A 26,172-nucleotide genomic window follows, 5' to 3' on the forward strand; every position below is an offset into this window, starting at 1 on the left:
AACACTCAATCAATTAAAGAGAATAAGTTTTTACCAGATAGAATTTATGTTAAGCAGTTTTTCAGTGATAAATATTTGAAGTGAAAAAAAATATAAATGTCAAAAAATCACAGAATTGAGAAATTGTGAGATTTCTCACAACTAGATAATCACCTTAAATCACCTCAATGTCATTTAAATGCTGTCACCAACACATCAAGCGTCTGGGGACAGCTCTCTGAATTACAAAAATGTATTTCATAAAAGAAAGAACCTTATGTCACAATGAGAGAAAATCCCCCCAAGCTAATATTAAAAGCCTGTAGCTCGGTGTGAAAATGTTTACAAGCTGTGATTCTTGCCAAATATTTCAGGATTTACTAGTGTTGACAAAGCGAGATGCTCGGATTAGAGTGTTTTATAAAAGAACTGTAACATATTTTTAATCTTGCATTCTCTCTCTGCATAGTTTTAGGTTAGCGCTCTTCAAGGCATTGAAATAAAACTTTAATATCTGCATGTTGCTCGTTGGCGCCTTAATGATCCAACTCATTTGCTTGAGCGTTGACACGTGTTGAAGATGCGCTGCTGCATCAACAGACGAGTCCGGACAGGAGGGAAGAAGCAGGCATGGTCCATTCAAACCAGGGAACCCTCTTCCTCTGCTTCCCCCACGCTCCTGTGAGGAAAGTACATACTCCTCCTCCTCCGTCCTCCACCGAGAAGGGAGCTTTCTCTCCCCTAAAACCCTGATCGGGCTGCCAGTCTCTCCTCGGAGCGTGTCGCCCTCCACAATCGGAATCTGAGCCCTGTTCATGTCATGACCCGGAGCAGAGCAGGATCGAAGAGGTCGACTCCTCCAACCAGCCTGGCTCTCCGATGCAGATGACTCTTCTCCCGGGTTTCCACTTTGGTTCTTATGAAATATGCGATGTTCGCTGGAGTGCTCGCTTCTCTTTCGGCTGCACTTTGTTTTCATGTTGGCAGCGGGCCACGATGAGCTATCTGCCAGACTCCTCTCCCTCTCCAACGAGCAAGGTCAGTGGAGTGTGGTTGCATGGAAGCAGCTTTGTGTGTGTGTGTGTGTGCGTGTGTGTGTGTGTGTGCAAATCTCTGCAGAGTGCATGCATAAACAGTTTACTTTGCTATTCTATAGGCCATTTGTCCCAGTCTGGCTCAGACCCATCCATCGTCCATCCCGTGAGAATCAGCGCTGATGGTGAGTTTGTCTCTCACTCCGTGTCTCACCATTTCAAGACCGGGAGACCCAGGCGTGCACTGCGGTCCCTTTCTCCAGAGGGACAGGTCTACTACAAGCTCAGCTACAATGGGCGAACCTTGATGTTCAATTTGACCAAAAACCATCACCTGCTGTCAACTGAATACGTCCTGGAGAGGAGGAATGGCAGTGCCAGCAGGGCTGAGCCTGCCCTGTCTGACGGGAACTCCTGCCACCTTCTTGGCACTGTGGAAGCCCCTGATTTTAAAGGAACGGCTGCCATCAGCACCTGCAAAGGACTGGTAAGAAGTCCTTCTATTTTACTAACTATATAGGACTAAAAATTGTTTATTTTAAGCCCAGTCTCATTCATTAGAGAAAAAAATGTGGTCTAGTTAGTTTTGTTCAAATAGAAAAAATTTAATACAGGTACAGCTAGCTGATATCTGATTACAGAAGTGTCCAGACTGCAGTCAGAACTTGTCAACTGAAGTTTTATAACAGTGTTGCCCTTTTTAAATGATGGTGTTGTTGGTTCAGGTTCCATTTTGTAACCATAAGAAGCTGCAGTTGCCTTTTTTCAGGCAGTTGACCAGCAGTGTGCAGCCAAAGGAAGGTTATAATGAGTGCTGCAGTGCTATATGTGCTGCACCGGCTGCACTTTTGGTATGTAATTAAAAGGACTTTAAATTGTAGAAATGGTGTGACGTCCCAAAGCAGGATATGTTGATTTGAGTGATTCTCAAATAGAAAAGGGTGCGCTGCCCCTTTTAGGTCGGGGGTCAGTCTCTGCCCCTAGCAGATGAGAAGATCAAGCATCTTGATATGCCTAAGGTGACTTGTTCACAAGTGATGAGGGCCACTAATTGTTTGGGATTTTGTCTGCAGCAACACAGGTACTACTCTGGAGTCCGTGGTGGTAAAGAAAGAATCTAGTAAAAAAAAGTAAAGCAATTTGTGGACCCATTAAAATACCTGAAGCACACCCAGAACGCAGCAAAGGGATGGTAATTTCTTTAGGATTCCCCAGAATTAGCCAGAATAAGGGGTGCGTTGGTTCTCCTCCTGGACCTGTGGCTTGATCTCGGCTCACTGGAAGAAAATGGATGGGTTGGAGGAACTTAAGATGAGAAATGCTGGTGGTTTTGGACGTGTCACTTTTTAAAACCCTGCATTCCTTGCTGCAGGTAGCCAGCTCACACCTACTCTAAGCAGATATGTGCCCTAGGCAGCCAGCAGACTCCTCTATCTGTCAGTGTTGAGTTTGTTGGTTTGCTCTTCAAAGCCTTCCTGACACTGTTTGCAGAAGGTCTGTTCTGCAGACTCACTGACTGCTGCTGCTTCACATCTTTTCCTTTTCACCGGCACCCTTTAGCTTTCATACACTCTTATTGCCGCTGTCTGTACTTGCAGAATGTCTTCATGAACTCCATCTGAGCATGCAGGGTCTCTTTGTTCTGTGCTCGGGATAGGGCTTCTGTAACGGCTTCTGGCAGATCTTATTGCATGGAAAATAAGGTGTGACAGACAGAAACCCAGGAAAACCTGCTTCTTTCACTTGAAGGTATTTACTTTGGCTGTAGTGTTTCTGACCAGATGAAGAAGCCAGCTGGACAGCAGATTTCTAGAAATAATATTCCATAAAACGTTGACAGGAATCACAAGATAGATTTATGTATCAAATATACTTTGTAAAGCCTTTATTCACCATAAATACCGTATTTATCATGACAAGGTTTATACAAACAACCAAAGAGGGAATGAATGAAGAACATGAACATTTGGTTTGTGGGAAAAAGTGATATTCTAACTTCTTATATTGAAGTGTGCCTGAGTGTGTGAGTGCATTGGTCGTTTGTGTCACAACAGGAATTCCTCATCCAACTACTTCTCAGTTACGCTTGTGTAAATTGTGTTATGTCTCCCAGACTTGTATTTCTTAATTTGTCACACATGACTCATAATGAGACTGAAATGATGACAGGAGCCTGGAAAATTTATATCTTTGACCCACTTTTCATCTTCCTCCAGGGAAAAGAATGCCTTACGTAACGTTAAATTCGGACTCTCTAGTCTTACAGTGTTCAAAGTACTCTTTGTACAAAACCGAATGTTCTTGTTGTCATCCTTAACCTGCTGCAGGATGATGTATTGCACTGTACAAAACTGTGAATAAAAGTTTATAGCAGCTGAAAGCACACAGAAACCATCAAACTCAGCCAGACAGATGTGAGAGAAAAGTCCTGCCAGCTGCAAGGAGGCCGTTCAACCTCATGAGGCAGAGAAAGAGGAACTGGATGGATTTGAAATGGGGATCTTTATTTATCTGGCACTAGGTAGACTTTTATGATGACAGGTAAAAGAATAATGACGCATGTCACAATAATTTAGCAGGATTTTTCTTTGTCCCACGTTTTTAAAATTCAAGTTGTTCTAATGGTCCACTTGTCGAGTTGTCAGCTTCTACAGTGAAACAGTGAGCTCTTTAAGTTATTGTTTTTGTTTTATGGAGAATTACAATGACACTTCCTGTCTACAGTGTAGTGTGTCATTGTTAAACAAGAGGGAACAGTAAAGAGCAGCGATGCACCAATCAGTGAGCCAGATTTACCTTGATAAGCTCTGACCGGTGAAATGTGGGTCAAACATAAATTAGGTTTTTCTGTTCATGAAATGTGATTTTCAGCTAATTTATGTTGTGCATTACAATTTCTGTTCGTCATATTATTAAGGTTTTGTTATATCTAGTTGCTGTAAACCTGGAGAGACATCTATCAGGAAGATGAGAATATAATGCTCTACTGAATTCTAGCAAACAGCTACAATGGTCCCGACACATTTGCTCAACAAAGAAAAGAGAAGTTGGCTGTAAAAAAAACAATATAATTTCCTCTCAAAAAAGTGACATTTGCAGAAACCTCATGGATTTTATGTTCACCATTAAGAATGGCTGCTTTGCAGCTGCTGACTAATCAGCAAAAAAGAAACTTTTTTTTACTGATTTCAACATGCGAGTCTTTGTCAGTATAAGGGGGAAAAAAAGTGCAAACGTCATGAACAAATGACCCAAACTAATTTGCTGTTAATTCTCTGAACTGTGGCCTCTTTCAGTCACATACGTGAGCAAAACTGAACTTTGTACCAGTGAGCAGACTGAAGAAAATACAGTCTGTCCTAAGGAGTAGTACCTTCTCACATTCAGTTCCTCGGGGTAATAATGAATGTTTGAAAATGTCTGCAATGTGTAAAGCTGGCAACATAGCTGGATCATGCTTCCTTGGTGCTGTGAAGCCACATCATAGCCCAAGCTACTATATTAACACCTCTACATCCTGTCATTTTAGCATCCCGCGTCTGGCTGGAGATTTAATTGCTCTGCAGTTCAAACGAACAGAGTTTTACTGCTGCTAACTCAGCTATATTTACTCCAGAACCGTGTGTCTTTGCGTCATGCAGGCCCCCCCTTTACTCTTGCTGAACACTTGAACCACAACGTTGAACTGAGAATAAGCTAATCTGTTTTTAGCTGCTTTTCTTGGGAACTCGCAGGAGTATTTTTGCATGCCCGCAGGCAATGCACAAGGCAAGTGCACGCAAGCTCAGACCTATTATAACATTATTTTCCTCACCTAAATGAAAAATTCTCAGCATTTATTCAAATGAAAAATGCCAGCAAGGTTTTTGACCTCTAAAAATTAACCCTCACCTCTTAATTATACGTTGAACTTGGAGGAATGCAGAGACAAATTTTGTTTGGTGCAACCCTTAATCTAACTTCAATAAGTGCAAGTTAGTGCTTCATCATGTTACAGTAATGAGCCCCATCAGCCCCCACCTCTCCTTCTGTCCCATTTAATCTCTACTGAGGAAACAGTCTGCATTACGGCAGCTCCTCTATTTCAGGTCCGCTTGGCCACTTCTAGTCCACAGAAGCAGGAAACGGGGATAAAGCAGTTCCACATGGCCGGTGTATTTAGAGCACAGATCCATGTTATGGTAACCTCCTATGGCTCTGGCACCTCACACCCAAACAGCACGCTTCCTTTTAGGTCAGAGGAAAGGGATTAATGGACAGAGGTTGGAAAGGGGGAAAGTGAAATCCTGTCCAAGCTGACGGAACATTCAGGATTCAGAGCTGCAGCGAAGCAGTTCTCCATGTATGGTGAAACAGAAAACAAAGGCTTTGCTAACATGGCTTCAGGTTGTCTGTGCATGAAGATGAGAAAGATCACAAAGGATCTGTGTACAGTATAGTAATTTAAAGATCACCATTAACACTATAAACACCCAGTGCAGGCAGAGTGACTGTGCCTGGATGTTTCATGCACATCATGCAGAGCAGCAGTCTGACTTCTCAATGTGTCTCTTTGTAGCATTCCTTACTGGTTGCTCTGCAGACCACCACCTGCCTTTGTCTGCTGGGACTCAGCTGAAGTCTTAAAACGCAGGGTCACTGCCAAACAAGGGTTCAGGTCTGAGATAAAGTTTTAAAAAGGTTTAAAGCAAGATTCTAAGAAAGATTTCTGGACTTTACCGACTCTTCCATATGTATTTAGGAAATCAAAAGAGTAAAGGGAAAACTATTAATGATATTAATGCACAAATGCATGACTATCCACTTTAATCATAAGGCGTTTAATCAGTGAAGTAGTCAAGAGGCTCATAAAAACTTTGGAGGAGCTGTAGAGATTCAAAGGCCATCTTAAAGAATCTGTCAACTAGGAAACTATTAGTAATGCACACTAGAAATCTGGCCTCTACAGGAGTGGTGGAAAAAGTCATTGTTGAAAGAAAGTTAAGAAAATCCAACATGTGGGGAACACATGCAAACATTGAAATTGGCTGAAAATGGGCCAAAAATCAGTGTATCGCAACTTAAACCACAACAAAAATCTGTGGTAATATGTAAAAATCAATGTTAAGATGTTCTCCTTCTACACTCTCTGAGCTTGATCTTTTTTCAAAAGAAGAATGTGCAGAAATTTTAATTTCGATTTCTAGATGTGTAAAGCTGGTAAAGACGCAACCCAAACGGTAACTGCAGCGAAATCAGGTTCTACTAATGATGGCGGTGGGGCTAAATGTAATTGCATGCCACTCTTTTTAGATTACGTTTTCATAATAATTGGAAAGACGTTTTTCCTTCTATTTTCACTTCACAATTCTTCTCTTTGTGTCGGTGTGTAAGTCTATAACATGACAAAACGTGAACAAGTTCAAGTAGTATGAATAAGTATGCAGCTTATATTATTGACATGGTTTCCGATAATATTTTGTCCAGTGTTCAGCCCATACAGCTGAGATAAGGTTGTCTGTTATTGCTGCCACACGGAGTGTTTGGGTGAGATCTACAGGAACTGCTCAGTCAGCTGAGCGTTTGCTGCACAGAGCCTGTGGGAAACTTTTCCTACTGAGTGTGTAGACATATCAGCCAGCATGCTTTGGAGATGAGTCCGCCGCAACTCTGGGATGTTTGGCTAAAGGCCCACACGCTGAGCTGCTCCTTAAGGAACCATGCTTCGGCATTAATATTTTTATAGAAAAATATCCAAAACCTCCAGGACAAACGGACGTTTGTGTCTTATTCCTGTGGTTTGGAGTGGGAGCACTACAGAGCAGTTCAGCTGCATCCAGCAGAGCATCTGTTTCAGTATATGTGGAAACCTACATTTTTGGATTTAGTGTAGCAGATGGAGAAATCTTTTCGCTCCAAAGGGAGTGTCGACTTCTAGTTTCTGAACTCCGTGAACGCAGCAGTGGGATACAGAGTCATAGCTGTGCAGACTGCTGAAGGAGCATCCTCCCATTTCTGTTGCCTCTTCTTTCAAGAAACACATGTATAACTTGTCAAAATGACCTGGAAAGCTGAGCAGTGCTGGAACAGCTGGTTAGACGAGGAGCAAGAAAACAAGTCCAAGACGTTTATGACATTAGAAAAGGAATGATTTGGCTTTTATTTTTGTTGATAAAGATTTTCTCATTAAAAAGTATTATTTGTTTCTTTTTCCAGTAGGATTAAGAAAAGTGGATGGTCTGGCATTGCAGGAGGGGACCTGTCATTGTTTTATGTCAATTCCTGGTCATTTCCATCTGATCTGCTGGAGAAGTTTTCAAATTTCAGCCATTGCCTGACATAAAAGTGCAAAACATAAACAAAAGAAAACTTAAACTCAAGCACCCAATGATCATAGCAGTGGATATTTCTAAGCATGTTTCAATGAGCTGCTATGTTCTTGTCAACTTATGAGGATCAGAGCACACCTGCCTCATTTGCCATGTCATGTGCTCTTGTCTTTCCTTTTTTGAAGTGTGGCTAACAGAAATGGGCCTCTGTTGTCGATTCAATTTCTTCTTGTTATTGTTTGTTTGCAGGAGCAGATGGTGTCTCTGTTTAAATAGCCTCTACCTGTAAGGACATGTACAGCATAGTTTCGAAGGAGTTGTTGCATTGTTGCCCGAGGAGAAGAAGAAGATTCATATTCTGATCTGCTGGCTAATGACAGATTTCAGCCAGATGGAAATAATGTGGGCTGGTTGTTTCTGCAGGTTTTTAAGATGGGGATCATCTGCCCTCCCAACTTTCAGTAAAACTTTGTAGTTAATGATTTGTTTGGCATCTCTACCAGAGTTCTGTTTCCATGTAAAAAAATGAGATTTAATAGTTTATTTGACAGGTTTTTCTCTATTCCTTTTGCTAAAGTCTTGAACATGCTCCAAAAAGAGCTATTTAAGCTTTGCTTGCGTTGCACGTTGGGATATGTGAGTCATCTCAATGAATGATCTGAGCCCAAGCTTGCCACGCTGTCATGTTTTTTTTTTTTTTTCTTTCTCTTGCTGCAGAGAGGATTCTTTTCCCTGCCGGAGGGGCATTTCTTCATCGAACCTGCCCAGAAATTGCCCAGTGATCCTGCAGGGACTCCAGAACCACACGTTGTCTATCCAAGACCTACTGAGGAAAACCACAGAAGAAAACGTAGCTTGGAGTCCAAACATACTCCCAGCCCCTGCGGAGTTCAAGGTATATCTTTTCACACAGTGTCTGAATATATACAGCTGCAGGTGTGTGTGAAATTGTAAATGAGTTTTTTTTTTTTTGTGCTCAGCCTGCACCTGAGTCAATCAAAGATAAGTGTGCTCTAAGCTATGTGTTTCATTATGCGTGCTTTAGATGCTCCAAGTGACTCTCACCAGGTGGAAAAAGAGAGGGAGGAGTGGGAGAGGGAGCAGCAGAGGGAGGAGGCTCAGGCTCAGTCCCGCTCGCAGCGCTCAGTCAGCCGAGAGCGATGGGTGGAGACCATGGTGGTGGCTGACTCCAAACTCATCGAATACCATGGCAGCGACAATGTTGAGTCCTACATTTTCACCATCATGAACATGGTAAAGAACTTTTTTTTCTTTAAGTTTAAACTGATTATGTGTTTTGCATAGTCTGCACAGGCTTTTTTTTTCTCTTTTTTTTATCATCACGGATCATTTTTATGCTGACAGGTTGCTGGAATATTTCATGATGCCAGTATTGGAAATGCTATCCATGTCATCTTGGTGCGCCTCATACTGCTTCAAGGAGAAGAGGTAAAACATAATCCAAAGTTTTCTAAATACTCAACTATGCTTTTGTGATTTTTTTGATAAGTGCTTACATTAATAAGCAAGAGGAGTTTATATATATATATGTCACATTCTAAACTCTAGTTCACGCATTGAAACAGCAGAGGGTTGGGGACAAATGATGGATATGTACAAAATCACGGACGACATATTTATTGGGATTTATTGTGGATGGATGGATGGATTTTCTTTGACATAGTGATTTTATTGAACTCTGCTTGTATGAACTGACCTAAAAAGAGTTTAAAATGTGGTGATTTGTTAGTCAAACTCTCGTGTTTGCTGCAGAAAGGATTGAAGATTGCTCACCATGCAGACACAACTCTGTCCAGTTTCTGTGCGTGGCAGAAAAACCTGAATCCACAGAGCGACACTCACCCAGCTCACCATGATCTGGCTGTTCTGATCACAAGGCGAGTGGCAAAAGTCTTTCCTTGAATTCGCGTGGGTTCTGTACATGTTCCCTATGTGAAGTGAGGTGGTATGTGTAATAATTTTTCACATTTGTTTCCCTCTGAAGGAAAGATATTTGTGCAGGAATGAACCAGCCATGTGAGACTCTGGGTCTCTCTCATCTGTCTGGGATGTGTCAACCCCACCGCAGCTGCAACATCAACGAGGATTCAGGACTGCCTGTCGCCTTCACTGTTGCTCATGAAATGGGCCACAGGTAGTGCAATGTTAATATCTGTAAAGTACCAAACAGAGAATCACCACAAGAAAAAAGTACCAATATGTTGTTAACAGTAATATTTCACTAGACATGAAGTTATGGATAAACAAGCGTGCTGCTGTACACCGTTTTTTTTTCCAAAGGATGATCCCCAGTTAGAAAGTCAGTTTATTGACAGATAATTGTTGGAATGTACAATATATAAATGGGAAAAAGAGAAAAAGACTCATTATTCAAATTGCTGAAAAATCTAACATTTTTGTAGTAGAACAATGATAAATTTAAGAAAACAAAGATCACATGTGGAGTTTCTCAAGACGATATTCCCAGGCCAATTTTATTTTACATCCAAATGATTCTCATAGTGCTCAAAATGAAGCATTACAGTATAAATGCGACTATAACTAAAAATTAGGGTAGCATTTATGAACAGCTCACTGGATTTGAAACAGTACTTTCCCATTAAAGTAAAAAGTTAATTTCTGTCATATTAGAACTCTATTTGTTTTAAAATTGCACGAACATTTCTTTCTTTGCGTTTGTTCCTCTGATCCTTTAAATATATTACTTGTTTTGAATATATTTCTCCACTCATTGCTCCTTAGTTTTCTTGTAAATCACTCCAGATGAAAGCTCTGTCCATTATTGGATTTGTCTTACTTTACATAAGCTTCCTGGTATGCTCTGTAGTCAGATCATTGCCAAATAAGTACGGAAAACAAACAAAGCCTGTGTACAAAAGCCTTTGCGGTCTTTATTTAAGTTGTGTTAATTTGTGATTCAATGCAGTTTTGGGATCCATCATGACGGCCAAGGGAATGACTGTGAGGTGGGAGCAAAACACCCGTTCATCATGTCGAGACAACTGATGTATGACAGTTCGCCTCTGACTTGGTCGTCCTGCTCCAAAGAGTACATCACACGTTTCCTCGAGTAAGGCAGAATCAGAACCTTATTATTCTAAAACCACTCACTATAAAGTGCTGGCAAGATTTTATTTATTTTCAGTCAAGCCGTAAAAACACAACTTTATGGCATTTGAGACAAGAACGAAGAACAACTCATGGGAGATTAAAAACTCTAGAACGTTTTAGAAGAATTGTGCTAAAGATGAATTGGATAATTCTGATTAAGTTTTACAATACGTTTTTCCAGATTCAGCAAAGTCGGATGAGAAAGTTCATGTTCAAAACTGGAAATGACCGTGTCAAACATTCTGGCATTATCAAGCAAATATATTTTAATTATTAATCATTTAAAAAAACTTTTCCCTCTGTTTCTTGTAAGCTACATGCTAAGATAGATAGCTAGTGAGTCGCAACATTTGACATGTTATCTTATTTCAATTTCTCCATAATTTAATTCCTTTCAGACTATGCATGGGATTTTAATAAGATAATTATAGCTAAATAAATGCTTAATTTATCTCACAAAACATCAGCACAAAAAACCCCCGATAAAACTAAAAACTCTGTGTACATGCATCCATTCTAAGATGTTTGTATAAGTGAAGGAGCTTAAAGACAGCACAACCTACACACATTCGATGCTAAAAAAAGTAGCATCGAAGTAATTCCTCCATTAACTGAGACGCCTCATTCTCAGCAGCAACCAGCGCATCTCTGAGAGTGAAAAGTAGAACTCAACACAAACATTATTTTGTGTTAATTTACTTCTTCTCCAAAATAAAATAACTGACCTCATATTCATTGTTATTTGCCGTAGCCGTGGCTGGGGTTTCTGTTTGGATGACCGTCCTTCCAAGAGGGACCTGACGACCCCTCTGGCCCGTCTTGGCGTGCGCTACACCACCCATCATCAGTGCCAGCTCCAGTACGGTCCAAATGCTACTTTCTGTCCAGAGGTGGATGTAAGTCTTGCTCAAATTAAACTATACATAAAATTCTTCAGAAAACAGACGTTACCGATTATAATTTTTGCCTTTTATTTCAGAATGTTTGCCAGATTCTTTGGTGTTCAGTGAATGGTAGCTGTAGATCCAAATTGGACTCGCCAATAGATGGGACTCGCTGTGGACCAGACAAGGTAAAGGCCGTTATAAGCTCAGCCATGCCAGGGTTTCATTTACAGATGGAGGGGGGTAGTTAACCTTTCAAAAACACCTCAAGTGATTTTAAATGATCTCAGTATTATTTTTTTTCTTACTTAGTGGTGTATTTCTGGAGAGTGTGTAATTGTGGGTAAACTGCCAGAGACTGTGAATGGAGGCTGGGGGCTTTGGGATAAATGGTCCTACTGCTCCAGGACTTGTGGAACTGGAGTTCAGTCTGCAGAGAGGGAATGTAACAATCCCAAGTAAGAACTTACTCTGGACATCCTTTCTTTCCTGAATCCTTAGCTGTGAGGTTGATTCAAAATATTCTGTTGTTCAACAGACCTGAATTTGGAGGAAAGTATTGCACTGGAGAAAGGAAGCGTTACCGGACCTGCAACACCAAACCTTGTCAGAATGAGAAGCCGTCCTTCAGAGACATGCTGTGCAGTGAGTTTGACACGGTTCCCTATCACAACCAGCTCTACCAGTGGATCCCAGTTGTTAACCCATGTAAGTGATGAAACCCTCAAACAGACTGGGTATTTTTATTTATTTATTTTTTTTACATTTTCTGTTTCATAACATAATTCAACAATAGATGCAGTTCTTGGTATTAATCAATAGGGGGCAACATTAACCCTTGAAAGTTTTCTGTCATTCGGCATCTGCACTCAAATTCTGTTGGGTTTTTATGGCAGTTTGTCGATACGAAATGGTTGTCATAGTTGTCAATTTACACAAAACAAATTACATTTTAGCGGCATCATCGGATGAGTTTTTCATGTCAGCTGTTTAATAAGAGATAGAAAATAAAGCTGGATTACCTCAATTTCAGGTAATTATTTTTTAGTCTCTCAGCATTTCTTTGGAATTAAATCTTACTTGTTTACTGTTTTGGAGGGTGAAGACCAGTAAAACCAAAATGAGTAAACTTAATCTCTACATAAATTTACAGTTATATCCATGGATGTCCAGCTTCGGTCCTTGAGGGTCAGAGTCCTGTCAGTTTTAGATACGTTTCCTCCAACACTTCTGGAGAGTCCTGTTAACAAATCATCATTTAATTCAGATGTGTTGAACCAAAGAGGGAACTCAAACAGGCAGGATTTTGGTCCCTGAAGACTGACTTCAGACATCACTGTATTAATCTATTGGACAGTTAGATCATTTTATGTTATCCCTTATGCCTTGTAGTGCAATTTTAAAGTTTATCTATATACATATAGCAATTTGTATGGTATAAAATTATAGTGATAATAACAGTAGCAATAAATGGTTATAAATAAAAGTAATGAGTAAAAACGTCAATAAATAAATAAACCTGATTCATTTTCTTTTATGCTCATCCTCAGTAAATCCCTGCGAACTTCACTGCCGACCAGTTAGTGACTATTTTTCAGAGAAGATGCTTGACGCGGTGACCGACGGGACGCCGTGCTTCATGAACAACAAGTCCAGAAACATCTGTGTTAACGGAGTGTGCAAGGTAGTGTGCCTGGGTAAGAGACCAGTAGGGACTGGGAGGGTTATAGTGGAGCGGGATGATGACACACCGCAGAGCAACTACATACTGACAGAGGGAGAAGATCCTCTGTGGAAACTTCCACTGTGCTGTGATTTGTGTGTTTGTGTGTAGGAGGTCGGCTGTGACTTTGGTATCGACTCCAACGCGGTGGAGGACCGCTGTGGGGTCTGTCTGGGCGACGGCACAAGCTGTGAGACGGTTTATAAGACATATGATGAACAAGAAGGTTTTGGTGAGTGAAACGACAATCGCAGTGCTTTACAAAATTATCCATGCCCCTTGAACATTTTTGTATTAGGATTTAAAAAGAAAATCAAGACAAAGGTATCAACTGTCTTCAGATATCTCCTAAATAATTTTCAGTATGGATGCAGCTGTCAGAGAATATTAGTGGACAAATCATCATGAAGACCAAAGAACACAGCAGATGGATCATGTTGAAAGTTGTGGAGCATCTTAAAATAGCAGCCTGCTACGACAGAACACCTCAAGCTTATGGTGGTCAGAGGGCCAGGAGGTGCTGAATCCATGGGGGAATGACTGAGCTAAAAGGGCTTTGGAGTCCTCTGGCTTAATAAAACGCTACACAAATGTAGACGGTTTACCTACATACCAGTCGCCTCGGTAAAACATTGGGGTAGCAGCATCATGCTGTGAGGATTCATTTCTTCAGTTATGATAATTTCTGCAAAAGACTTGAGAGTAGGTGAATGTTCACATTTCAGCAGGACTAGCAGCCTCAGCTACTAATCAGACTGAGCTTGTAGAGACAGACGACCCAGCACAGTCAGACAATGCCTTAAAATACAACCATCTCTCTCTACAGGGGGATGATTTTTTTTTTTTGCATGGAACGGTTTTGAAATTCATATATAGTTTTCCTTCTACATCATAATTATGCACTACTTTGTTTTGGTATTTCATTTAAAATCAAAATCAAAATACATTCAAGTTACATTCAACATGGCATTCAACATGGCAAAATGTGTCGTGTGAACATTTTGGCCAGGTGCTGTATCCAACTGAGGGAGTCGGTATGATTATAAAATTATTAACGCAAAGCAGACAGACTGCTAACGAGAAAAAGCTTTGAAGGACCTACTAAGATGAGTGTGAAAAAGCGCAGAATTTTAATTTATGTCTGCAGGCACAGAAGTCATTTCAGGGCAGTGCATCAGCATTGTACAGTTGTTGTTTATTGCCATGGCAGCAACCTCGTCCACACGTTGCAGCTGTTTGTCCTGTTGTGCTGAGATGTAAGTGTGCATGCATGCAGGCCCGTGTTTGTCTGAAGATACACATCTTTGTCTGGTTTTACTGCACTTGGACAAGTATAACTCACCCGCTAAATCAACATACCGTGAAGACAGATTCATAGTGAAAGAGGCCCTAAAACAATAAAAACTCCCCTCCTTCCCGCCTTTCTCCCTGCAATCTCTCTTTCTTTCTGTGTGTGTTTGCTGCACGTTGCATCCCTTCCAGATAACCGGCCCAGATGTGTGAGACTTCAAAAGGCTCACACTGAGGGCAAGCATCCCCCCACCTCTTTTCACAAACACACACGCACACACACACACACACACACACACACACACACACACACACACACACACACACACACACACACACCTTCCCACAAACATCATTAAACTGCACAGACTCGCTCATTGCTGCTTTCGTCCTCCCCCAAACCACCCACCTCCCATCCCCACGCAATAAAAAACAGAGACAGGGCAGTGCACCCCCACCTCCAGCCCACCCCCTCCGTGCCGAATAAGCACACATTCAGTCACACATGCAAGGCATCCATGCACACCGAGCCCACCCGGGTTAAACATCAGAGAGAAGGTGTCTGAAAGTCTGGGTGTGAGCGTGGCAGCTGCCATGGTGGGCCATCCCATTACCTCAGTGCAACTCTGATTCCCCTCCCGACTCTCCCAGGGTACGTGGACGTGGGGGTGATACCCGAGGGCGCCCGGGACATTCTGGTGAGGGAAGCCCAGGAGGCAGGTAACTTCCTGGCCCTCAGAAGTGTGGGGTCAGACGAGTACTTCCTCAACGGGAACTTCATCATCCAGTGGAACGGCGAGTACGAAGCAGGTGGGACGACGTTCTACTATGAGCGCAGTGGAGACATGGAGAACCTCACTGCACCTGGGCCTACCAAGCAGCCAGTCTTGCTCCAGGTAGGTTGTCCCGTTCATAGGAGTGGATGAAAGCAGCTGGTTTTTTTCAGTTGTTCAGAAGTTTTAGTATAATCAACGTTGTGCCACTTCACTCCTAAAAAGGGTCCTGTTCATAGAGGTTCAACTGAATTAATTCGTGTTCGTAGTTCACTTTCTAATCAAACCACAAAATAGTCCTTGGTCATTCATTTTTATTAAATAAAATAAAGGAAATCACAACCAGTGCTGTGATAAAAAACAATTAGCCCCTTCACAGATTTCTTCTGCTTATTTCTTTTTTGTATAAGTCTAGGTCATGCCAATTTTAATTTCAGATAAATATAACCATATTAAATGCAAAATGAAACATAATTTCTCCCTAATTATCATAACTGACTGTGAAACACTCACTTACCAGGATTGCAATACACGGCAGTGAGTTTTTAATAAGGATTTGGATTAAGTTTGGCCAATTTTTCTTTAAATTAAAGAGAGGCTGGTTTTTGAGCATGAATGGCCTGTTCAGGGCCAAAATGAATTGATCAGATTTAATCCTGGGCTTTAACTAGACCACTACACAATCCTTTTTTTTCACCATTGAGAGATGAACTTGCTGGTCTGCTCTAGGTGATTGTTCTGGTTAATGATCCAACTCCGCTGGGTTACAAAGTGATAGCAATACTCCTTTTCAGGTTTTTCTGATGGAAAGTCAGCAGGGTCCTGACGCAACCCACACACCATCATACCACCACCGCCATGTTTTTCTGTTAGTTTGATAAATTTTTTTCTGAAATGATACATGCTACAGATGTAAAACAGACATTTGCCTCGTCAGTTCACAGAATATTTTCACAAAGGTCTTGTTGGTCATCGTCTGTGTTGTTTTTTTAATTGATTAGTTTTATCTTCTCTCAATCGATCCCAGTTTTGGTTGTTACTCATTGCATGAACCCGAAACAAACATTGTGCTTTAGATGTTGTTCTTGATTCCCGTGTGACCACCTGAATGAGTCATTGGTGACATTTTGGTGTTCCATATTCGTTTTTCTCATTTGTGGATAAAAGCTCTCACTGTGATTTTCCTGGAGTGCCAAAGCCATAAAAATGGCATTTGTAACACTTTCCAGATTGATAAATTTCAGTGACCTCTTTTCTCATCTGCTCTTCAGTGAGGTTGTCGTATTATTCCCATTCATTTGAATATTTGAAACACATGAGTATGACAAAAAAGTAAAAACAGAAATCTATAAGGATCCAAATTGAAGCTCTAGTGAAAACCCAGATAGAGAACAATGTGAATTATTTGATTACATTATGTTTATTTTTTTATAGTTGTTGTTTCAGGAGAAGAATCCAGGTATTAAGTTAGAATACACCATCAAGAAGACCAAATTTATAGAAAATGAGGTCACTGAACCCACTTACAGCTGGAGACACGGAGCCTGGACCGACTGCAGCACCACCTGTGGCCTAGGTTTGGCTTATTTCGAAACATCTTGCTTTTGTTTTGCCAATAAAATATACTAAATTAGAAATGTTTTTGTCCTTAGGAGAGCAACACCAGCCAGTGCTGTGTTTTGAAACAGATGTGGGCGTCGTGGACGAGTCTCTGTGCGACCCAGACAGTCGTCCAGAGGACCGACACCGCAAATGTAAAAATATGGAATGTCCTGCAAGGTGTGTACTCTTTAACATCCTCACACTGTATTGCAGATTTTCTGCAACCAAAATCAGCCATTTTTGTTGCATAACCATGATTTAAACTTTTACCTGTGAATAGCAACCACAACAGTTTCACAACTCAAAGGTCTATATTAATATAAACTTTTATATTTTCTGTAGTTTAGGGCATACAATACTCATTTTTTGAGTACTGTAATATGTCCAAAATGAATGATAGCTACTTTGTACATGTTCTCTTTTTTTAAACTAATCACAGGAATTATTTAGGAACACAAATTTCATTTCATTTAAAATGTCAGATTCTTTATTGAGGCAACATGTATACAAACTAAAAGTTAAAATCTTTTCAGCATTATTGACAACATTTTTATAAAGTGTTGTAATGTTCTCAATACAAACACTCCTACATGCTTATTTTCTAAGAGGTTTGAGCTCCATATGATTGATAAGAATATTTTTGCTTACCTTGTTGTTCTGTCCTCTGGCTCTTAGGTGGTGGGTTGGTGGTTGGCAACATTGTACAGAAACCTGTGGATCAACAGGATTGAGGAAGAGAACCGTTCTTTGTGTCCGCACTGTTTCAGGGGAGGAGAGAGTACTCCACCCTCTGGAATGCAAGCATCTGCTTAAACCCAAACCTGTGGTGCCGTGCAACAGAGATGTGCCATGTGGGCAGGAATGGGCTGTTGGCAACTGGGAGGAAGTAAGCCTTTTTTAAGGGTTGCTTGTTGTCTTCTGGGTAGCAGCTTGTTTCTTAACCTCAGTTTTACCAATAAAAGACTTTCATTGCAAGTATCTCCACCAGCTTGATATTGTTTTCGTTGTGCTTTTAGTGCCCCGTCACATGTGGAGGGGGAGTTCGCTCACGCACCGTGTCATGCACATTGGCGCCAAAGAAGATCTGTGACCTCTCGACCAAACCCAGGTCCAAATCACTGTGTGCTTTGCAGAGCTGCCCAAACTCAAGTCTTCACAGACGACCTGGGCTTCCCCCTGTGTATCGCCGCATTTACCCAAATAAAACTCCCCCTACTAAACATCCTGGCTCGACATCATTAGCACCTATAAGCTCCACAGCTGCGCCTACAACAACCACCAAAGAAACTACAACTGCCACCACAAAATCCACTTCAAGCCCTCAAGTTGCATTTACTGAAATTATAGTCTCAGAGGATCATGACTTTGGTGTTCGGATGAGGAAAATGAAAAATGCAGAGAGGAAAGTTGATCCTAATAAATCAAGTTCTGCTAATAAAGAAAAGAAAACAAGGGTTGGAGAGGAGGAAAATGTAGACGCAGAGGAGGGAAGCGGTGAGGATGGGGTCCTGTACTCCCCAGGATACGATTACATCGTTGAGGACAAGACGAAACAAGAAGAGAAGATTATTGACCTGGACTTTTTCACCACAGAAACGTCTCTAACGACTCGTCTTCAGACAACCACACCAAAACCACAAGCACGTCCTCTTACCAAGCATATAACTAGAATGCCACCCACAACTGCTTTGCCATTCTCTCTTACCAGTACTGACACATGTTCAAGGACAACCCACCACTTACCCAACATCAACACCACCTCAAATGTTAAACCATACCGCCCATGGACACAACGTGCTCCTCTAACCACTCCCATGCATAAGCTTGGCCCGGGCCTTTCAAAAACTATCTTCAAAACGAAACAAGTTCCTGCAACAACTGTAAGAAAACCATCCACCACTTCAGCTCCACCTCATGTGACATTTATGAGCCTGAAGAGCTCCCCTGCAACAACCAAGAAAACCACTCAAACTGCTCGTGCTAAAAAAAACCCCAGGTCCAAAGGAAGGCACGTCAAGAGCCAAAACCAGCAACCAAGAAGTCCGCAGAGCAGTTCCACGAGTGACCAAAGAAACCTGATTTCCAGAGAACCAGTTAGCAAGGATGTATTTTGGGTTGTCGGAAACTGGAGTGAGGTGTGAAAAGATATATTTTGAACTTTTTATCTTAGTCTGCAAAACATCATTGCAGTAAACATTTACATTAATGATGTTTCCATGATGCTTCCCTGAACATTTATCCACTGAAACTTAATTGCCCTACACCCTCAAAATTTATTCTTCTCACTCTATTGTTGCAGATAAACTAAAGCAGATTTAAAATTCACAGTTTAATTAACAGAAAGTATTAAACTGTAGAAAAATTTAAACTTGGATGAAAAATAATGACACATAAAATACTGCTAAGAAAATTAAACCAATCCAAAATGCTTAGCATCTTTACTTCAAAAAGCTTCACACTGAATGTTCAGGGTAATATGAAAAGTACTATTTCCCCAGCAGAAATATTTTCAGGCATTCTACTTTGTTAATGATTTTATCCTGGTAGATCCACCTAAATGCCACCAAAAATCTACAACAGTTTTTGGAAATGTTCCTAAAGTGGAATTGGAAGAACTTTCCAGAGTAAAGATACTACAAAACAAACAAAAAAAGATATTAAAGCAGATCAAATAAAATAGCTTTCAGTACACTGATTTGTGGGCCAAACCAAAATATGACACATTCATGTTTATTCCATTAAATAATAATAGACTAAAAAGAAGGATCTATTATTATAATAATAGACTAAAAAGAAGGACGGCTGCACAGTGGTTGGTAAAGCTGTTGCCTTGCAGCAAGAAGGTTCTGGGTTCGATTCCCGGCCCCGGTCTTTCTGCATGGAGTTTGCATGTTCTCCCTGTGCATGCGTGGGTTTTCTCCGGGTACTCCGGTTTCCTCCCACAGCCCAAAAACATGACTGTCAGTTTAATTGGCCTCTCCAAATTGCCCCTAGGTGTGAGTGTGTGCGTGCATGGTTGTGTGTCCTGTCTGTCTCTGTGTTGCCCTGCGACAGGCTAGCGACTTGTCAATGGTGTAAAGAAAATGGATGGATGGATAAAAAGAAGGATGTCCAAAGATCTAATATGATCCGTTAAAATATATGATTGATGTTTTTATTTCCAAAATAAAAACATTAGTCTAAAGCATTGAGTGTAATGTTTTAGTGTTGCACTAAGCATAAACATTATTTTTAAAGACAATCCTCATTTCTGTCCAGTGCTCAACGACATGTGGGATTGGAGCTCTATGGAGGACAGTGGTGTGCAGTTCAGAGAAGGATGAGGACTGTGCCAACATGCAGAGACCTGAGCCTGCACGGACATGTCATCTGCAACCATGCGCGGCCTGGCAAACCGGCAGCTGGAGCAAGGTTAGCAACTTTAGATGTCAGGAAACTGATAGTCACACAGTTTACTTGTTAATTACAATTAATACTAGAATACATACATATAATTATTAATTATTCTCTATCACTGAAGAAATACAAAAAAAAAAAACTATCTTGACTCTGTTTTAACTTGCATAGTTTTGTTCGGCGCATGTTGTGTTGTAATTCTCTCCACAGTGTCTAGAAACCTGTGGGTCTGTGAGAAGGAGGCACCGTGACGTTCAGTGTGTTGATTCTCAGAGTAAACGTCCACTCAGACCTTTCCACTGTCAGACTGTGTCCAGCAGACCCCTAAGCGCCCTGGGTTGCCCCCAAAAGCCCTGTATGAACTGGACCGTGTCACCCTGGGGACTGGTAGGACAATCATACATTCATTTTACATGTTATTAAACATAGCAGGGCATATCTAGGCACATTATCTATGCTGCCTATGCTTCTAGACATTGCATTTTATTTATTTTGGCGTTAAATTGACTATCTGAAATATTTTTTTTTTGTCCTTAGTTAACTCTTAGGTAAGAGTTTCACGAGTTTGAAATCCATAGGAAATCCTATTAGCTCCCCCTGAGAACCCTTTCCCCACACTGAATCACATTGCAGCATCAAGCTGAGGAGATAATTTTCTTCAGCAGGGACAGAGAAGCTGGTCAAATAAACAGGACAACCAAAGAAAACCTGCTAAGAGACTCCAAAACACTTAAAATTGTGGCTGAGGTCCACAATTCAGCACTACAACAGACCCAAACATACAGCCAGAGCTACAACACAATGGTTTAGATCAAACCATTGTGTTGTATTACTGTCAACAATTTTGCAATGCTCTCTGTGTGAGCAAGGGGGCTGTTTGGAGAAACGATCTAAAAATAAAGCCGTAATGCTTGTTGTCCCCAGTGCTCTGGCAGCTGTGGTGAAGGCATCAGGGAGCGACTGGTGCACTGCCCCGAACCTCATCGCTGCAGCACCACGTCCAGGCCAAACGCCACTGAACTGTGCAGTCTAAAGCCTTGCATGCACTGGAAAACCGAAGGCTGGGGGGAGGTCAGTCTCACTCTGCTGACCCACAATTAAAGATTTTGATGTTTGATTTTTTTTTTCTAACTTAGTACTCTTACTTCTAGTGCTCTGTGAGCTGTGGAGAGGGTCAACAGCAGCGCGCAGTCAACTGCGTGAGCGATCAGGATTCGGCCGTTTTGCCAAACCGCTTTTGTGAGACGATTTCTAAACCAGAAACACTCAGGAAATGCAACATGCAGGAATGCAAGAAAAACTCAGGTTTGTATGTGTGAGCGTGTTCCTGTGCTCCTCTGGCGGTGAAAGAGGTTGATCGGAAAAGCAGATTGTGTTCCCACACGCGTTGTGCATGCACACATTCGCACCTCAATTTCACATTGTGAAGGTAACAATTCTCCAAAGCTGACATTTAGTGCTGATCAAATTTTAGTGGCACGCTTTATTTTATACCTTTGGTCTAACTACAGCTAATCAGTGCCAAGGAAATTAAAAGACACGTCTATGTTGACTGCTGTGCAAATGGCAGGTAATACCATGTCAAGTAGCATTGAAGCTACTGTAGGTATTGCGCTTTACAAAAATCAGCAAATAGGCAGGGCATCACGGTTCACCTTCAGAGAAGACCAGGAGACACGAGGTTCTGAATGAAAAATGGTGGTATGCTCAACTTCTAGCTTACTAATCCTTTTTTTTTCATTAGAGATTCACTGAGAAATCAGCTGATAACCAGACCTGGCCAATTTTAGTTTCATCAGGCTGTGACCAGTCGGCCCGATTGTGTAGTTACATTCCTTTCCATATGTCAGGGCAAACGTGTTCATGACTTTAGGTTTTGTTTTGGTTTCTGTCTGTTCAGTTTGCAGAAAAAACGCCATGTCCTCCCGCTTCTGTGACAAGCTGAAGCTGTTGGGTCGCTGTGTGCTTCGGTCGGTCCAAAGACAGTGTTGCTTCACCTGCAGGGCACTGCCAAGACTGGACTCATAATGACTGCAACGCGACCTGCCGTCTGTTCATGAAACGCTGGTACGAAACAGCCGCCATCCACAGACTGAGAAACCATGGTGCTAACGGCAACTTCAGCAAGCCAAACCGACTGCCTCAGTGGTCACTGCATTTCTTTTGTTGTTGTTTTTTTTATACCATGTTCAGTTTTTCTTAATTTACTGTAGTAAAATTTTGGATCAAAACCAGGTAATACAAAAAGCCAAAGTGCTTGGGGAAAGACCAGGGGAAAAGGAGATTATGCAAAGGCATGGGCTGGTATAACAATCTCACAAAATAAACTCCACAAGTTCATGTTTACACAAAAATCAAAAGGTAGGACATGATTTAGGTTTGTTCATTTCTTCCTCAAAGAATAGAAAATAAGCCAATTTTGGCTGTTTAATTAGTCAGGGCATCTGAGCCTGCAGTCAGATTCTTAACAGAGATGCTGCTCAGAGCTAGCAGAGCCAACGGTAGCTTCAAAACAGCATTACATAAAAGTAGCATGTAGGGCCAACTCCTCCATGGGAATCCCAAGGTGAACTTTTAGCATGTCCTGGGTCTTCCTCTGGGTCTCCTCCCAGTGAGATGTACCCAGAATACCTCACCAGGGAGCCATCCAGGTGCAAACATGTCACCTCAACTGACTCCATTTGATGTGGTGGAGCAGCAGCTCTACTCTGAACCCGTCTTAGCATCTCTCGTTTTAGCTGTTTGTATCGGTGTTCTCGTTCTTTTTCTACCCAGAGCTTCTGACCGCAGATCAGGGTAGGAATGTCCGCCTACTGGTAAGTTGAGGCTCAGCTCTCTTTTCACCAGGACAGACCAGTAGAGACGTGGCACTAATCCTGTCGTGAAAAGTTCGTCACAACAGCATACATTTCCCAGCTGTCAAATCCTTTCTTGTTTGTACAGAAAAGACTCTCAGCTTTCTTTCAGTTAGCTGAGTAGTTGTGTGTAGAAACAATTGGGTTTCTTTATGCAGCCAGAAAAAAATGTTGGCAACTCTAGCACTTCCTCTGGCCAATAAAATGGTTCTAAGTGGCAGGAACAACATTTGACGTATTATAAACAGTAACTTTTTATAACCTTGGAATGCCTCAATACAGACAGCCGGCCCATGCCTTGTTATGTGTTAACATGCATTTCTGGGTCAAAGGTGCTTTTTACATCTTAATAAAGGTGCTTTTAAAATTAGGCTGCTGATGATTCACAGCTAATACCTAATGTTTCTTTTAATGAACTGGTAAAAACAGAATGTACATTAAGATTTTCTGTCATTCCAACATTGTTTGGATGGACAACGTCAAAATTTTTTAACACTCGGATTTGTTTTTTGTTGAGTTATGTTTTGTTTTTCTCAGAGCCAGCACTGACTGTGTGTTTATGTAAAACTTTTTATAGGCCTTTTTCTTTTCATAATTTAGCTGCAGAATGCAACAATCTCCTCTGACTTGTCGCACCCTTTTAAAACCAAGACAGAGGTGTTGCAGGTCATCCCTCTCAGGTCCCTCTTACGATGGCACTTGTGATTATGTGAAATTGTTTACCAAGTTGTACATCTTCGCTTCCTTTCCTTCGCTGCTCTTTGTTTCTTCCACTTCAAATTGTGAGTGAAAGAGGCTCGGACAAACATGAGGCAAGATGAAAAAAAGCGTCATTGTTCACAGGGTATGCCATCTTCACTTATACACTTCTTTGCCAAAGTTGTTCTCTTGTTCGCCTTCACACATATGAACTTGAGGGACATCCCACTCCGAATTCAAAAGGTTTAAAATGATGTCGGCTACAACGACTTTTATTCTGAAAAGGCTTTCCACAAGGTCTAGAAGTGTTCACAGAGCACATTTTTTTGGTCAGGCACTTTCGTAACCCCTTGTAACGAGTCACAGTGGTCTGCATCGTGGTACTGACTTGATCTGTTGGGTTAAGATCAGTTCCATGTGCATGTTCCACACGAAGCTCAATCATCTCTGTCTTTACAGAGTTTGCTTTGTCACATTGGAACAGAAAGGACCCATTCCTAGAAAGTCCAGAGCATTGCCCAAAAATGCCTTTGTGTGTTGAAGCATTAAGAGTTCCTTTCTTTGGAGCTAAGAGCTAAAAACCCCAATTCTGAAAAAATAAAAATAAAAAGAATCCACTGAGTCGCACTTTGCAAAATACACTCAAGCAAATACCGTTCTCTTGGCTAGACTCACCAGTTGGATTGCTCAACAAAGAGGCATGGTTTGTCACTTCAAAGAATTATTTATTTTATTTTTTTTACTGCTTTACACCTCTGCATCTGGCACTGTACTTTGCATTTGGTGATGTAACGCTTGGCTGCAGCTGCTCGCCCATGGAAACCCGTTCCATGAAGCCAATCTGAAGGCGTCATGATCTCTGGAGGACTGCAGCTGCAGACTGCTCCAAGTTGGTAACCTCTGCAAACTCTACAAATCATCATCCACTGACCCCACTCTGATTTTTTTTTTTTTTGTTTTTTGTGACATACCACTTTGTAGCCAAGTTGCTGTCATTCCCAATTTGTGACAATATCATTAACAGTTGACTGTAGTGAATTTATGGGAGGAAACACAGGTGCAATCCTGTTGAGATTCTGTGAATGAATTCACTGAACTCCTTAGAGCGACCCATTTCACAAATATCTGTAGTCTACATGCCAAGGTGCTGGATTTTATTCACCTGGAACACTAAACTTAATGATTTGGATGGGTAAGTAATTACCTTTGGCAATAGAGTGTATGTGTTTTGCATGTCTTCATTGATAACTGTGATGAAAAGGAGGTCTGACGTAACACTTTTTGTAAATGAAATACATGAAATAAACCTTTTTTTTTAAAGAATTTTATTAGTTATGTTCCCCTTTTACTGATTTCAGTGTTTTCATCCAAATATGTTTTACACAATATGCTGTTTATATTTTGACCAATGTAGCTACTGGGGTATAATCATAAAAATATCAATTTATCAACAACTCTGCCTTATTATTTTCATGGTAGCCGTTTGCTTTGTGATTTTTATTTGCGTTAATTTATTTATTTGTTTCGCATCTTTAAAGTCGCTGTCGCCTCAGAGTGCCAGCATCCTGCTGATGCATGTGTAACACCTGAATCAGCAGCTCTGTTTCAGGGATCGTGTTTGGCCGGCCCAGATTTTCCCGGGCTCGTCTGTGCCAGATAACTTGACACGAAAGAACCTTGCCCTGCTCCGTGCTCTGTGCTGCTGTCATTCAAGCCAGAGACCAAGAGTTAGTCAGCACTAATGGAAGGAGTAACACGATACTGGGTCAAAGGGGAGCGTCTTGTCTTAAAAGCCAATGGTGTGTGTGTGTATGTGCAGGATGTGTCTGCATGTTGTCACGAAGAAGTAAACGCCACCCAGCTGCATGACCCATGCCTACATCTTTAATTGCGTTTCATTAGCCAAGTACTCTGAATGACAAATAAAAATTGCTCTTTTCACGCAAACAATTTCATTTGACTTGAAAAGCCATATTTGAGCGGTTTTATGAACAACTGTGAGCTTGTTCTCTACAAAGCCCCGAATGGTCATAAAATTACCCTTAAAAGCTGGGGCAGCACAACTTCAGCACTCTGAAGCCAAGTTGTGGTTTTTTTGATTATGCCGCACAAATGTGTATTTTATTAGTTGTAGATTTTCCAAAAACATCTCCTGTATGCTGCCCCTTTAAAGCTTTGAATGAATAGTAAAGCAGAGTGCATCATTTTCCTAGGTGTCGACTTCCCTACTTATCGATGTAATTAGCATTAATCTTAGGTTGCAGTAAAGGGTGACAAATGTTTCAATCTTGCCTTTCCTCTCCGGTATTGACTTCCAATTGTCTTTAAAACCTGACTTGTCAAGTACAACTTTGATTGATTTTATTTTGTTTTGTTTTCTGAGCACTGTGACCAGTAAAAGAAAAACCATGCATGTTGACCGATGAAGGCTGTATTTTTACATCTAACAGAAAAATGAAGGAATTTTTAGATATTTTCCATTCATGCATTGAAGCAG

At 41.2% G+C, this 26,172-nt stretch overlaps 1 protein-coding gene across 1 annotated transcript; it reads left to right on the forward strand.

The window, feature by feature from the left end:
* Positions 1–604: 604 nt before the first annotated feature.
* On the forward strand, positions 605–25,129 carry LOC103470000 (ADAM metallopeptidase with thrombospondin type 1 motif, 12). Its single transcript, XM_008418104.3, has 24 exons — positions 605–1,017; positions 1,136–1,500; positions 8,039–8,216; positions 8,367–8,575; positions 8,687–8,770; positions 9,095–9,219; positions 9,327–9,476; positions 10,269–10,412; positions 11,205–11,349; positions 11,433–11,525; positions 11,650–11,795; positions 11,876–12,045; positions 12,888–13,021; positions 13,172–13,292; positions 15,002–15,246; positions 16,558–16,699; positions 16,776–16,902; positions 17,401–17,611; positions 17,742–18,860; positions 19,984–20,136; positions 20,332–20,508; positions 21,046–21,192; positions 21,273–21,426; positions 22,022–25,129. The coding sequence occupies exons 1-24, from the start codon at positions 906–908 to the stop codon at positions 22,147–22,149; spliced, it is 4,779 nt and encodes a 1,592-aa protein (XP_008416326.2). The 5' UTR covers positions 605–905; the 3' UTR covers positions 22,150–25,129.
* The last annotated feature ends 1,043 nt before the right edge of the window (positions 25,130–26,172 follow it).

The sequence above is a fragment of the Poecilia reticulata genome, chromosome 9, assembly GCF_904066995.2.
Source record: "Poecilia reticulata chromosome 9, P_reticulata-male-v2, whole genome shotgun sequence".
NCBI classification, from domain to species: Eukaryota; Metazoa; Chordata; class Actinopteri; order Cyprinodontiformes; family Poeciliidae; genus Poecilia; species Poecilia reticulata.

Bases quoted from the DNA above. Each gene is read 5' to 3' on its own strand.
- LOC103470000 (XM_008418104.3), top strand. From the start codon at position 906: ATGCGATGTTCGCTGGAGTGCTCGCTTCTCTTTCGGCTGCACTTTGTT. The intron at 15,247-16,557 runs GTAGGTTGTCCC...ATTTTTTTATAG, and splicing joins AGCAGCCAGTCTTGCTCCAG to TTGTTGTTTCAGGAGAAGAA. The intron at 20,509-21,045 runs GTAGGACAATCA...TGTTGTCCCCAG, and splicing joins CCGTGTCACCCTGGGGACTG to TGCTCTGGCAGCTGTGGTGA.